Below are 13,466 nucleotides of genomic sequence, written 5' to 3' on the forward strand. Positions count from 1 at the left end.
ACAGGTTGGGCGTTGTCGTGCGTGCTAAACGAAGAGACACATGATTTGGTTTCATTCTCCTCGTGATTTTTTTTTTTTCCCCGTTCTGATTTCTTAGACTGAAGATTATACATCGATCCCCTGGAGGGTTTGCATTATCAGTCGATACAAAAACCGACTCTGTCCTTTTCTTCTCCTGTTCAGGAGCAGCTCGCTCTGAAGAACCGCGGCATCGATACCTTTGACAGAGGATTAAAGGCAACAGAGCTACCAATAAAATCTCTCATTTATAATGGATACCGAAACCATTATATAGTGCTACTGGTGCTTCTCTGTCTTTCGTGTGCTGCCTCTTGCAGTTAGTCTGGGTCTGTTACAGTGTGTTCTCTTGTGAAGCTTGTAATTAAAATTACATGCAAATGCAATTTACTTATATTTCAGTTATACTTCTAGGTAGTCTAAATTAGGTAAACGCTAATCTAAAGTCATGTACAAGCTCCACGGTGTGCCACCACCTCTTTGGATACATGACTTTTCTCGCTACTTAAAGTGACAAATCCAACCCATCATTAATTTGTACAGTATACTGTGTGTAGAGTGGCTGGTGGTTGGAGCTCTGTGTGGTGTGCCTCAAGCCACAGTGCTGCCCACAGTGTTCAAATATGGTGCTCACAGTGATGACATCATTTACATGGGCCAAGCCGGTGGATAATACGTAGAATGAGAGCACCAACCTTGGCCCTCCAGCTTAGCTCGGCATTTCAAACAACCTGCTTCCCTTTAATTGCCCCACCTGCTTCCTGTTTTGCATATTTAGTTGGCCAATTTGCAAATAATTGTCCTGTCAATGAGAGAAGGCGTGGAACTACATCAGGGTAATTCATTTCTTCCTTGTATTGACAGGAACATAAATGGGCTTTATTAGCAAATCAAGGTGCAAATTCACAGGTTGAGCACCACTGGTATAGGACCTAGATTTTAATTTTATTTTTAACAAGCTTTGTGTCCATGTTTTGTATGCATTTCGCTCTTAAGAAACTGAACCTGGATCAGAATTCACATTTGCACCAACATTGGCTGCATTTTTAATTGTGGTTGCAATTACTGATCCCAGACCAATGTTCAGTATTGAGGATGATGCGGACATTAGTTGCTGCATTGATTGTCTGGGACATCAGTAAGACCGCCTAATGTACAGTGTATATAGGTCCTTCATTTAGGGTAAATTGGGCAACTTATATGTATATTGAATTGCAAGCATAAGTCAGTTGAGGAGCCCGTATGTTGTTAGAACATGTTAACAGGAGGCCGTATCTTCATTTAGTAAACCAGAATACTAATCTCTAAATTACGGACAGTCCCTAAGTGGCTATGGCACTGCTGTATTGATATCACACAATGCGGCGCTGCCCAATATGCTGTTTTGGTAATGATCTTCTAATTGGGTGGACTTGCCAGGGTTGGCATCCCTAGTTATGCCCCGTTCTGACATCTCTTTTGTCTAATGTAGTCTAAATTACGTTTTTTGTAATTGCATGTATCCCTGCGTTAAATTATGCAAAGTTATTCTCTGATTTGCGTAATAATGGCGGACGCGGCTGCAGTGTCATGATCCCGCTCTCTCGCTGGAGAGCCGCCTGTGGGACTGTGAATCATTTATTACAGATTGCGTTTGCTGTAAGCGGGCGAGCTACAGCCTGGGAATTAATGCGTCCCCTTGTAGCGGCTCTGACCTTCTGTTGCAGGCCCAACTCTCGGCCGCCGGCGATGAAGACGCTCTCCCTCGGCCCGCCTTTACGATCGGCTCTTTGAAGGTGCCTTCACGGTCTCCCGGGCAACGAAACCTGGAGAACACGGTTCTGAAGAGCGTACTTCTGACCGTGCGGTTCAAACCAGGACACTTCTGAAAGTTCTCCCGTTTTAGTTGAGTCAAAAAAGAAAGTGTTGCTGGGACAGCAACTGCTTGTTGGTAGGGGAACATGGCGTGTGAATGTGGGAAAAAATGTCTGGTCTCTCCTCGTCACCGCTTTTGGGTTGTCCAATGAGCCAGGGGGGCATTGGTACGCGAAGCCAGGATTAGCTTCAGACTGTTTATACTCCCAGATTCAAACAAAAATGGTAAACACACACAAACCATAACAGGGTAGGGATCAGACCTGGGTCAGATACGTAATTGTGCTTACGTATGCTTTTCTGTGCTTGAGTACAATTGCTGCAACTTTTCTTGCCTGGTGCAACTGAGCCAACCAAGAGGACCAGAAGGTGGGGTTTGCACTTTTTGAGAGTACTTCATAGGTTCCAGTAAACCAGACAAGCTCATCAAAGCGTAGAAAAGTATTTGAATCCAAAACAATTACGTAATTGACCCAGGTCTAGTCGGAATGCAGTCAAAAAAGTGTGGAACTCAAAATCACCTCTGCACTACTAATAAGAGTCTCTGCAACCGTGCAGTTGAAAAAATGAACACCTGGCTTCTGACCAGTTCTGAAATATGAACTTTGCTTTGGTTGAATGCACATGCAACTCTGCTACAGTAACCCTCATGTGCAGGAAATCATATTAGATAATAAATATCCTGCTGTTTAGGCCTAAGCAAGAAACCGGCCTTATGTTTGCATCCAGGGCAGCCTGCAGGTCGCCGTAAACGATTGTGGGGTCCTCAGCTGTCCCTCTTTAAATGTTACTCCTCTGCCATCGCCCTTCTGCCAAGTGTCCCGGCTAATGCTCCCTGTCTGCTGACAGACAGGAGCGTTTTTCCACGGTCTTAACCTTTAAAGGCCAATACCTGCAGTCATCGGAGGAGGGGGTGGGATTTGAGATATCTGAACAACTGATTGTTTATGCTCGGTTGAAACGGGTTGACTGCGCTTCACTCCCTACCAGCTGCAACAGATGAAGCTCAGGGCCCATGTTTAGATGCATGGGGCAGCACCGACAAGGAATTCATTTCCAGATCCCGTTGCGTTTATTTCACGGTTCAGAGCATAGCAAAGCGTTTGGAGATCGGTCTGCTGCTGCTTTTGAAGAAGGTGGTAGCCAGTCTCATTACACTTGAAAGAGGAACCTTTTCAAAGCGAGACCTGCTTGTAGAAAAATTATGTAATACATTGAAATTGGTTGCAAGATTGCAGCTGAGATATTTGAGCAAGTGAGATAAATGGAGTGTTTGTCTTACTGTAGAGTACACAGCCTGTTTCTCACCCTGGTCTCCAGTGTTGTTCAGGGGCTGTAATTATCGCTCTCTGGTCTTTTTACCCCCTCTTCCTGCAGGTGTAGACGTCAGCAAGATGGTGGCCCTGTCGCTGAAGATATGTGTGCGCCAGTGCAACGTGGTGAAGACCATGCAGTTCGAACCCTCGACTGCAGTCTACGACGCCTGCCGGATCATCAGGGAGAGGGTTCCGGAGGCACAGACTGGACAGGGTGAGTGTGTGTGAGTGTGTGTGAGTGTGTGTGAGTGTGTGAGTGTGTGTGAGTGTGTGAGTGTGTGAGTGTGTGAGTGTGTGAGTGTGTGAGTGTGTGAGAGTGAGAGTGTGTGAATGTGAGTGAGAGTGCATGTTTCTGTGTTTGCATGTGTCTGTGTGTGAGTGTTTCAGTTGTGTGTGTATGTGTAAGTGTGACTGCGTGAGTATGTACATCAGCGAGTGCAGGTGAGTGAGCTAAACCAAAAGAACAACAGAGTGAGTATGGGAGGGAGGGAGGAAAGAGATGGAGAGAGGAGGAGACGAGAATGTGTAAGATGTGGGGAAAAATAGCAGGGGGGATGCAGAGGAAGAATATGAGATACAAACAGAACAGGGAAAAGGAGGAATTGAGACAGGTGGAGAGAGGATGGCAAAAGAGGGTGAAAAACAGAGATGGAGTGTGAGAGGGACTAGAAGAAAGAAAGAAAAAAAGACAGAGATTCCCCTCCCCCCTCCCCTGGATGTCAAATCCAAAAATTAGTTTTAAAGATGGACCCTCAGTATTTTTTTCTTTTCTTTTTTCTTTTTTTTTTTTGCTTCAGTGAGGCACAGACCAGAGCATTTGAAATCCATTTTCTCATAGACGAAGGGCAGCTGTTATTTGTTACAAGTCTATTGCCTTTCCCCCTTTATCCTCAGTAGTAACACGCCTCAGTATATTTATTCTGAAGTATATCTGCTTTGTATTTTTATATAACCACATTGAAACCTCAGAGTAGAGGCTCATCTGTGTAGTCACATTGATGTCAGAGTTCTGTATCTCCTTCAATACTTTCTCTCATATCCCCTACTTTTAATAACAAAGCCAGGGAAAATATATCAATATAAATATAAATATGTATAAATATATTCTATTTCTGAGTCCTGACAGTGGCTGGAGTCACAAAATTTGCGCTAGCTGCAAAATGATGCCTCACACCAGCAGAACAGATCAGAATTGCACTCGCCAGGAAGCTCCTCTCTGACTGAAGTTTGCAAAATGCTCTGAAGTAAAATGGCTGACATTCCCTGTTTTGTGAAATTCATATAATCTCCCACTTGCGGATGTGTTATTTTCTCTGAACCCAAATTGTTTTTCAGGTCTTCTTGACTCCTCTGGGAGTTTCAGATTTACTTGTCCCACATGCGATCCAGACCTGGGTTAAATACGTAATTGTTTTGGATTCAAATACTTTTCTATGGTTTACTCTGTCTGAGTCTGGTGTATTTAACCTATGAAATACTCCCGGAAAGTGCAAACCCCACCTTCTGGTCCTCTTGGTTGGCTCAGTTGCACCAGACCAGATCAATTGAGCACAGAAAAGTATTTAAATCCAAAACAGTTACGCATTGACCAAGGTCTGATTAGATCCGACTTTGACCCATAGCATACATTAGCTCTGATTTACAACCGTAGTTTGTAGAAAGGAAGTAATGGCTCTTTCACTGAGCTGACAGGAAGTGGACATTACGAATGGATGTTAGGAGACAAAAGGTCTCTTCTCCTGCAGGAATGAATGGTATGTTTTGTGCTTGAATGATTCATTTTCCTTTTTTTCTCTGAATGAATAAGTGTATCTGTTAATAATGGCATGCTGTGTGCATGCATTTATGATATAAAGAATAAGTTGTTACTGTAAGAATAAAAATGATGAAAATGACGAATTCAGAAAGTTGTGCAAAAAGGAGTGCAGGCGTTCATTATTGACTGACAGTTCTGAAATTCTGACTAATTTGGAAGTTTTTACTGGTATGACTGATATAAAACATCCGGTTATAGTGCATTGCATTGCACAACACGGTCACCATAATGTTTTTGTTCCTCAGACGCTTACCTCATTAGATAAAATACTGTAAATGAAAAATAAAAAACAAACACTTCATTCTGTTTCAGCCTCAGACTATGGGCTCTTCCTTTCGGACGACGATCCCAGGAAAGGAATCTGGTTGGAGTCGGGAAGAACCCTGGATTACTACATGCTCCGGAATGGGGTAAAAAAATAAATAATAATCACAGTCCGGTTCTGTGACCACCTGTCTTATGGGCCCCTCTCTGGCTGTAGCCACGGCAACAGCAGCGCACAACATCCCATTAACACATCCCATAATTTCCTGTCACTGAAAGTCAGCCAGTTGCGATGACAGACGCCACTTGCAGGTCAAGCCCTGGCAGGCTGCCTGCACTGTAGTGATGTAAAGAAGGAATGTTTCAGATGGGCAGAAATGTTACCCATAATGCCGTGTGTGCAGAGAGACTGACAAGTAGCGAATGTTGAGCGGGGACTAATGAGCTATTGATACTGAAGAATATCTCTTTAGGCATACTTCAGTGTGTATGTATTTCCTGTAAGCGTGTCTGTGTGTCTGTGTGCCTGTGTATGTGTGTGTGTGTGTGTGTGTGTGTGCACGCATGTGTGCATGCATGTGTGTCTCAGCATGTCGTATGGAATCAGCGTTAACCGCTCCTTTACGCCCCCACCCCACCCCCGTCTCTCAGGACATTCTCGAGTACAAGAAGAAACAGAGACCACAGCGCATTAGAATGCTGGACGGCGCCATTAAGACCATCATGGTCGATGACTCCAAAACCGTGGGCGAGCTGCTCGTCACCATATGCAGTAGGATAGGTGCGTGTGAACCCACCCCTGCTTTCAGTGTCAAGTTTTGCTATTTAAAACAAAAAAAACACAATGGCTCTAAATAAATCCGCCGTACTCTTCAGCTCTGAATTATTCATGCTTCTTCTTTTAAGTCTCGTTTAATGATTTTTTTCATGGAAAGGGGGGGGGGGACTGTATGATCATATTACTTGCTTAAATCACATTGCACCACCCCCCCACAAAAAAACCCACAAAAAACAGTTTTTCAGAGCTAACCAAGATCTAAAACGATAAAAAACGGATCATCTAAGGCAATAAACAATGGAAGGTTTTTCTGGGCGCAGCTCATGGAGTGTGAATCCACAGACGCCACTCTTTTCCCGCTGTCACCACGGTGATGCGGGAGCGATACATCTCAATTACGCTGGACGGCGGCCCGAGTGAAATTGAGCGCGGGAGCAGGAGGGATACCTGGCACGTCTCTGCAGGGGCCGGCCGCGCACGGCTTCCAGACTTCTGCCCACTCTTTCTCCTCTTCAGCTGAATTCCAATTTCCTCTTATTGGCTCCTGAGAGCCGGAGAAATCAGGCATGCAGCCTACCCAGCTGTTCTGAGGTCAGCTGCTGTCCTCCCTCCACCCCATTCAGGGACAGATAAGGCGCGGAGCCAACTGTTCTGAGGTCAGCCCTTGTCCTCACCTCCCCTCATTCAGGGACATATAAGGTGCAGGACCAACTGTTCTGAGGTCAGCTCTCATCCTCCCCCTCCCCGTACAGGAATCACCAACTACGAGGAGTACTCGCTGATCCAGGAGCAGGTGGAGGAGCGGCGGGAGGAAAGCTCGGCGACGCTGCGGAAAGACAGGTCCCTGCTGAGGGACGAGAGGAAGATGGAGAAGCTGAAGGCCAAGCTCCACACAGACGACGATCGTGAGTTTCTGTCACCCTGAACAGTATTATCCTGCGGTTACACCTCCACACCACCAGAGGGCACAAAAAGTGATAGGCTTAAGCGTATGTGACTGCAGAACAGTGCAAAATAATGACATCAGGGCTGGCAGACTTCAGTAATGCTGGAAAATACCTGCATAGGAACAGCCACCCAGACCCCTCTGCATCAAAGGATATGGCAACCCTGCTTTGGGTCAAAGTAGGGGGGCTGCCAAAATGACATTTGTCTTAGTGGTTGGTCATCTAGAGAGAGAATTTTGGATAATCTCAGCACCGGCCATTCAGGCCTCCAGCATTTTGAAACCCATCTCCTGCCTTGAAGGTCAGACCCCTTTGATGGATGAAAATAAAAAAAATATAATTTAGTTTTTCACTCCTAGAGCAGGGAGCAAATGTAATAGTCATAAGCCCACCGACAGCGTGAAATATTTACCGGTGGCGCCCCTGAGGCGATGTCCAAGGTGAGGCGTTTATTTGTTTTTGAGGCCTGACCTGGAGATGCAATGTTGCCCGTTATGTAAGCGCACAGATGTTTGTCAGAAGCTCGCTGATCTCTGTTGCCATGGTTTTTAAGGGACGGTTGAGGTGAAGAAGACCTCTGTTGAAAAGGGAACTTTTGCTTCACACCTTCCCGCTGTAGAGCTGTGAAGCAGTGCTACCACCAGCTGACCCCGGAGAACGGGGGAGCGGCAGCCTAACGTTTAGCACTGGATTCAGAAGTCGACCGGGAATTGCCATTTTAATTGGTCATTTCCTTACTTTTCTTAACAGCGCAGTATATCCTAGTCTTCAAGACCTCAGGTTTTGATGGAAATCCAGTTCCTCATCATCTTGTTTTGATATTTTTACTCAACTTGAAATACCACGCACTTTTGAAATTCAGTCAGCCATTTTGTGAATGAATGTTTCTTCATACTTTGCTCATCAGCTGGTTTGCATGGCACACGTGTAAAGCACCACTGTCCCGTTTAGTCCTGCTTCAGAAAGTTCTCACAAATAGCAATTGAATGTTGACTACCTCTCTCTACACCCCCCGCCTTGGGGTTTTCGGGGGTCGTGCCACATAACCTGCCCCTCCGATTTTATTCGCTTGTCAATTTAATAAAGAGCCAAAACTCATTTCCCTAAAGATCCAGGGGGGGAGGCCCCTCCTTTGTCAGCTGCTTGTGTTCTCCACCAGGGTTAATTATGTAAGGACACGCGACAGGAAATTTTAATTAGTTGAGTCAAGAGGAGTTCATGAGTATCAAGCTGATTCCCAGTGGTGTAATACTGTTAACCTTATTATCTACAGCCTGGGGACCAAGGGGGAGCAATAACCTTCAAAGCATTATCTCTAAACAGATTCATTTCACTCTTTAATCTGCATAAATTCTCTATCAACTGCCAATCCTTTAAAAACTATTCCCCATGTGCGGCCAAAAATGAGTTTTTCGAGCTGTAAATTATTTTTATGCCGATTGGATTTGCAGTAATTTAACTGCTGTTTGATGGTTTCAAGTCGATCCATTTTCAGAGGTTACAGGTCATAGTTTAAAGGTACTGCAGTCCGAATGCTAAGTGTTTCAGAGATCTTGTACGAGTCCTGGTAGAGAGATCCAAGCTTCGGTCTGTAAAGACTAACATGCTCTCTATAGAGCTGTAGGTTTCTTCAGGGCCTGTAGAAACGGCTGCTCTGGATGGTTTCCTGTGGGGTAGCCCAGCTTTGACCACTGTGTGCTCTCTCTCATCCTCTCTCTCTGTCTCTCTCTCAGAAATTCTGATTCAATATATGCAATTTATTCTTGTTCTCCCTCAACTGTTCTTTCTCCCTCTTGTTTCTTTCTCCCCACTTCTCTCTCTCCGTCTCTGGCTCTCAGTGAACTGGCTGGATCACAGTCGGACGTTTCGAGAGCAGGGCGTGGAGGAGAGTGAGACGCTGCTGCTCAGGCGTAAGTTCTTCTACTCGGATCAGAACGTGGACTCCAGAGACCCGGTGCAGCTCAACCTTCTCTATGTGCAGGTCAGCAGGTTCCCTTCATACAATATTTATCAGTATGTATACACAACACAGCAGGACCTGAACCCCGATAATATTTACATTTATACACATCATAGCACCTGAACCCCTGTAATATTTACACTTATACACAACAAAGCGCCTGATGCCCTATAATATTTACACTTATACACATCATAGTACCTGAACCCCTGTAATATTTACACTTTTACACAACACAGCACCTGATGCCCTATAATATTTACACTTATACGTAACACAGCGCCTGTATCCCTGTAATATTCACACTTATACACACCAGTGCACCTGAACCCCTGTAATATTTACACTTCTACACACACCAGAGCACCTGAACCCCTGTAATATTTACGCTTATACACAACACAGCACCTCATGCCCTATAATATTTACACTTATACGCAACACAGCGCCTCTATCCCTGTAATATTTACACTTATACACACCAGAGCACCTGAACCCCTGTAATATTTACACTTATACACACACCAGAGCACCTGAACCCCTGTAATATTTACGCTTATACACAACACAGCGCCTGAACCCCTGTAATATTTACATTTAATCAGAACATACTGTACTGTAGTACCTGAACTCCTGAACACCTGAATATTTACCTGTGTGCAAGGCAGCCAAACTCTCTTACCCTTTATGTGAACCTGCAGGGACTGTGCCATTGTTCTGTCTCTTAAAGGACTTGTGCTGTCTATGAACAAGCACTTTGGTAATCAGGACTCTGGGCATTTTGTGTGCAGCGTAATGAAAAAGGAAAATGGCTGCATGTTTTGTGGCGAGGAATGATTAATCGCAGCGCTGACGCAGCGTGCCGGCAGTGTGGGGGTCTGAGGCTCTAGATAAGTGTGAGGTTTGGGTGCTGGGAGATTTGTCTTTATGCTGGCGTCACCCTGCCCATTGCCGCTCCCTCATCGGTCAGTATCCCCTGAGGTCAGAGCTTTCACCTCGTTTGGCCCGGTGTTTCCTGCTCCGCTGATCTCTCCTGAGTGGCTCTTTATCACCGGGGTCATTAGAGGAGAGCTAACAGTGCCAACAGAGCTCTGTGAGAATGTGTGTGTGTGTGTGTCTGTCTGTCTGTCTGTCTGTCTGCCTGCCTCTGTGTGTCTGTCTGTGTGTGTGTGTGTGTGTGTGTGTGTCTGTCTGTCTGTCTGTCTGTCTGCCTATGTGTGTCTCTGTGTCTGTGTGTCTGTGTCTGTGTCTGTGTGTGTGTGTGTGTGTGTGTGTGTGTGTGCACATGTGCCTGCATGCATGTCTGTGTGTGCGTGTGTGTGTGTATGCGTCTCTGTGAGGATTATGATGCCTTTTTGTGAACTCCTGAGGGAGAGACCCTTTTAGAATAGCATGGGTGTGTATAATTAATGTGCCACTTACATCACTCAAAAACAGCAGGTCAGACTACTCCCACCTTCAGCAGCATCAGCTTCATCATCATTAGCGCTGGTATTATCCCCAATATTACTGTCAATATTGCAGAACACAATGCTGGCCTTTTGCATAGTTCTGTTATTGATTAAGTGTGTGTCTGTGTGTGTGTGTGTGTGTGTGTGTGCGCGCATTTATGCGCCTGTGTGTGTTTGGTGTTTGTGCATATGTGCCTGAGTTTGTGTGTCTGTGTGTGTATGATTGTGTGCCTGTGTGTGTGTGTGTGTGTGTGTGTTTCTGCATGTGTGTGTATGACTGTGTGTGCGTTTGCCTTGACGGTGGTCGGTGTTGCCACCACACTTAGGCTTTGTTTAATTTTCTAAACTGTCTGATGCGCAGGGTTGACATACAGGGTTATTTATGGAGCAGGTTGAGCGGGTCTGTAATGTTACTACAGGTGTCTGGCACGGAAGCGCGGCTGCTTTATCTCCACCGCAGAGGACAGTGCTGTCAGATGTGCTGTCTAATTGCACAGAGATTAATATCTCCCCTTGGGAAAGGCCAACTGTCTCTAAGTGCAGGAGAAAAGATGACATCATGTCCAAATGTGCGAAACGCTCTTCATCAGGGGGCCCTCCAAGAGTCATTAGCAGCCTGTCTTCTCCTCTAATACCCCCCTCCCCCCTTCCTCCTCCTCCCTCCTCCCTCCTCCCTCTTCCCTTCTCCACCTCTCCGTCCAAGGGCACATGCTGTTTCGATTCAGAGGCTGCTCTCTTGTTTTAGTGCCTAGCCAAGGTGAGCGACCAGCATTCTATTTAAAGTTACCTCGTGGTCGAACCCTGGCGATGTTAAAGCTGTCATGTCGAAATTAAGACAGTAGGCAGCGCTGTCATAGTGAGTCGCCGAGGTATGCAGAAAATAAATGTGTTTCACAGGCCCTGTCTGTGTATTGTACGGTAGACATTTGCGTAGAGTTTGCTTCAATAGTCATCAGAGCGCCCCCTCTCCCTCAGGCACGGGATGACATCTTGAACGGATCCCACCCCGTGTCTTTCGACAAAGCCTGCGAGTTTGGCGGAATCCAGGCCCAGATTCAGTTCGGACCGCACGTGGAGCACAAACACAAGCCGGGGTTCCTGGAGTAAGTCGGTCCCCATTATATTACACTGGCTGCAAGGGCACTTGACATCCTGCCTGTGTCTCGACTAATCTGCTAGTTATGTTGTTGACTTACCAAAGTGTCAGCCATTTTGTAGCAATTGGCTGACATCATAGTTAGTCCATTATGTAGAGAATTACTCAACATTTTGAGCGCTTTAGGCTTGGCAGTAGCTGAAGTGAAGGGAAAATGCTGAGTGCAAGATGGAACAAAATTCAGCTAGAAAATGTAGCCAGAAAAATATATACAACAGTTAGAATGTGGTTCCAAGTCAGAGATTCATCTTGTGAAATGTCAGTTACAGAATACAGTGCAAAATTATTTATCTGTAAATGCCAGGTTGAATTATTTACAATTCCAGGAATGATTACCACTGTCGCTTAAGAGTTAGAACCAAACAGATATTTTTTCTTCCCAATAAAATGAAATTGAATGCGTTTTTGCTTTGTGAATGCAAATGCATAATGTTACATGGCATAATGCTGTTTTGTTTTTCCAGCCTGAAGGAATTTCTGCCAAAAGAGTACATTAAGCAGAGGGGGTCTGAAAAGAAGATCTTTCAGGTATATCTTATCGCATATATATTTTTAGAGCGTGAAGTTAAGTTCAAGTTAAAGCATTGTACAGCCTCCCCGTTCATGACTCATTGGTCGGTGTGTGTTTGTGTACAGTAGAGTGCATTGTTTTAGTGGTCTCCAGATCCCCGTCCCTTCAAGCTTCAAGGTTCCCACGGGTTGTTGGAAAAACTTGAAATTTCTTTACTTTGAAAATGGAAAGTTCAAGGTTATATAAGCACTGGATTGTGTTCAGTGCTCGACTATGCTTTATGTTCCGTGCATTTTACAAAACTCATTCTTTCTTTAGAGCTGTTCCTACGCCATGCACCTACAATTCAATACGTGGGAATTCAGTGACATTGGCAATCATTCTTAATCATTCACACAAAATAAATAAGTAAAACTGTTATACTAGAATGTGATTTTCTGTGAAAGACTTTAGAGTAATTATAAGTCCGCTGTATGCTCATTCACTTTAATAAGGTCTATGAAAATAATGAAAAATGTCCTTAAGGTTATTGAATTTTGCATTAGAAGTGCATGGTGTCTGGCAAAAATAATGTAACCTTGTACTGATTACAAATTGTAAATAGTAGCATAATGTGTTGGACTACTCAAAAGATGTTATGTAATCTGATTCCTTCCTACTGCCAGTTTCATGAGCCAAGTATATATTATAACTAATTTCATTTGTTTGTATGTTTCTTCCAAGTGGTTTATTATATTTTCTTTGAATGTGTAACCACAATGTGCATTATGCTATAAAGCAATCCAAAATGTTATTAAATCACATTATACATATTTTTTAAATATCATGTGATTCGGTTACTTGATTATGTAATACTACTTGCTTGGCTGAATGGCCTGTTCGTCGTTATGTTGTGTTATATCTTATGCTATGTTATGTTATGTTATGTTATGTTATGTTATGTTACGTTACCCAACACCGGGAGAACAGCATGAGTCCTGCCTCTGACTGGGGGCATGTGTTGCTGTACTTTGCAGGACCACAAGAACTGTGGGGAAATGAACGAGATTGAGGCCAAAGTGAAGTACGTGAAGCTGGCCAGGTCCCTCCGCACATACGGCGTGTCTTTCTTCCTGGTGAAGGTAATCATAATGATAATAAAAATAATGATAATTATAGATCCATAATATACCTCTTCTCATTTGTGGTCACAGATCTCAGAGTGTTTTACAGAAAGCAAGAAAAAAATGAGCAGGCAAAAATGGCCCGTTTTAAAGGCATCAATACAGTAGATGGAGAAGTTCTAAGGTAATCAGGGAGGGAGTTCCAGAGACGAGGGGCACACGGACAGAAGGCTTGATCTCCCGTTGTCCGGAGGCTGGTTGGGGGGACCTGGAGCAGTAGGCTGGAGCGAAG

The 13,466-nt window shown here is 44.6% G+C and overlaps 1 protein-coding gene across 1 annotated transcript in view; it reads left to right on the forward strand.

Moving 5' to 3' along the window:
• The window catches only part of LOC133111497 (talin-2-like), a 141,874-nt gene that overhangs the window by 60,506 nt on the left and 67,902 nt on the right, over positions 1-13,466 (forward strand). The window contains exons 3-10 of the mRNA XM_061221908.1: positions 3,250-3,402; positions 5,317-5,414; positions 5,920-6,049; positions 6,799-6,951; positions 8,832-8,974; positions 11,380-11,507; positions 12,025-12,088; positions 13,088-13,192. Of these exons, the coding sequence (XP_061077892.1) occupies positions 3,267-3,402; positions 5,317-5,414; positions 5,920-6,049; positions 6,799-6,951; positions 8,832-8,974; positions 11,380-11,507; positions 12,025-12,088; positions 13,088-13,192 (957 nt within the window). The 5' untranslated portion in view covers positions 3,250-3,266. The remainder of the gene's footprint in view (positions 1-3,249; positions 3,403-5,316; positions 5,415-5,919; positions 6,050-6,798; positions 6,952-8,831; positions 8,975-11,379; positions 11,508-12,024; positions 12,089-13,087; positions 13,193-13,466) is intronic.

This window comes from Conger conger, chromosome 15 (assembly GCF_963514075.1).
Source record: "Conger conger chromosome 15, fConCon1.1, whole genome shotgun sequence".
Lineage (NCBI taxonomy): Eukaryota > Metazoa > Chordata > Actinopteri > Anguilliformes > Congridae > Conger > Conger conger.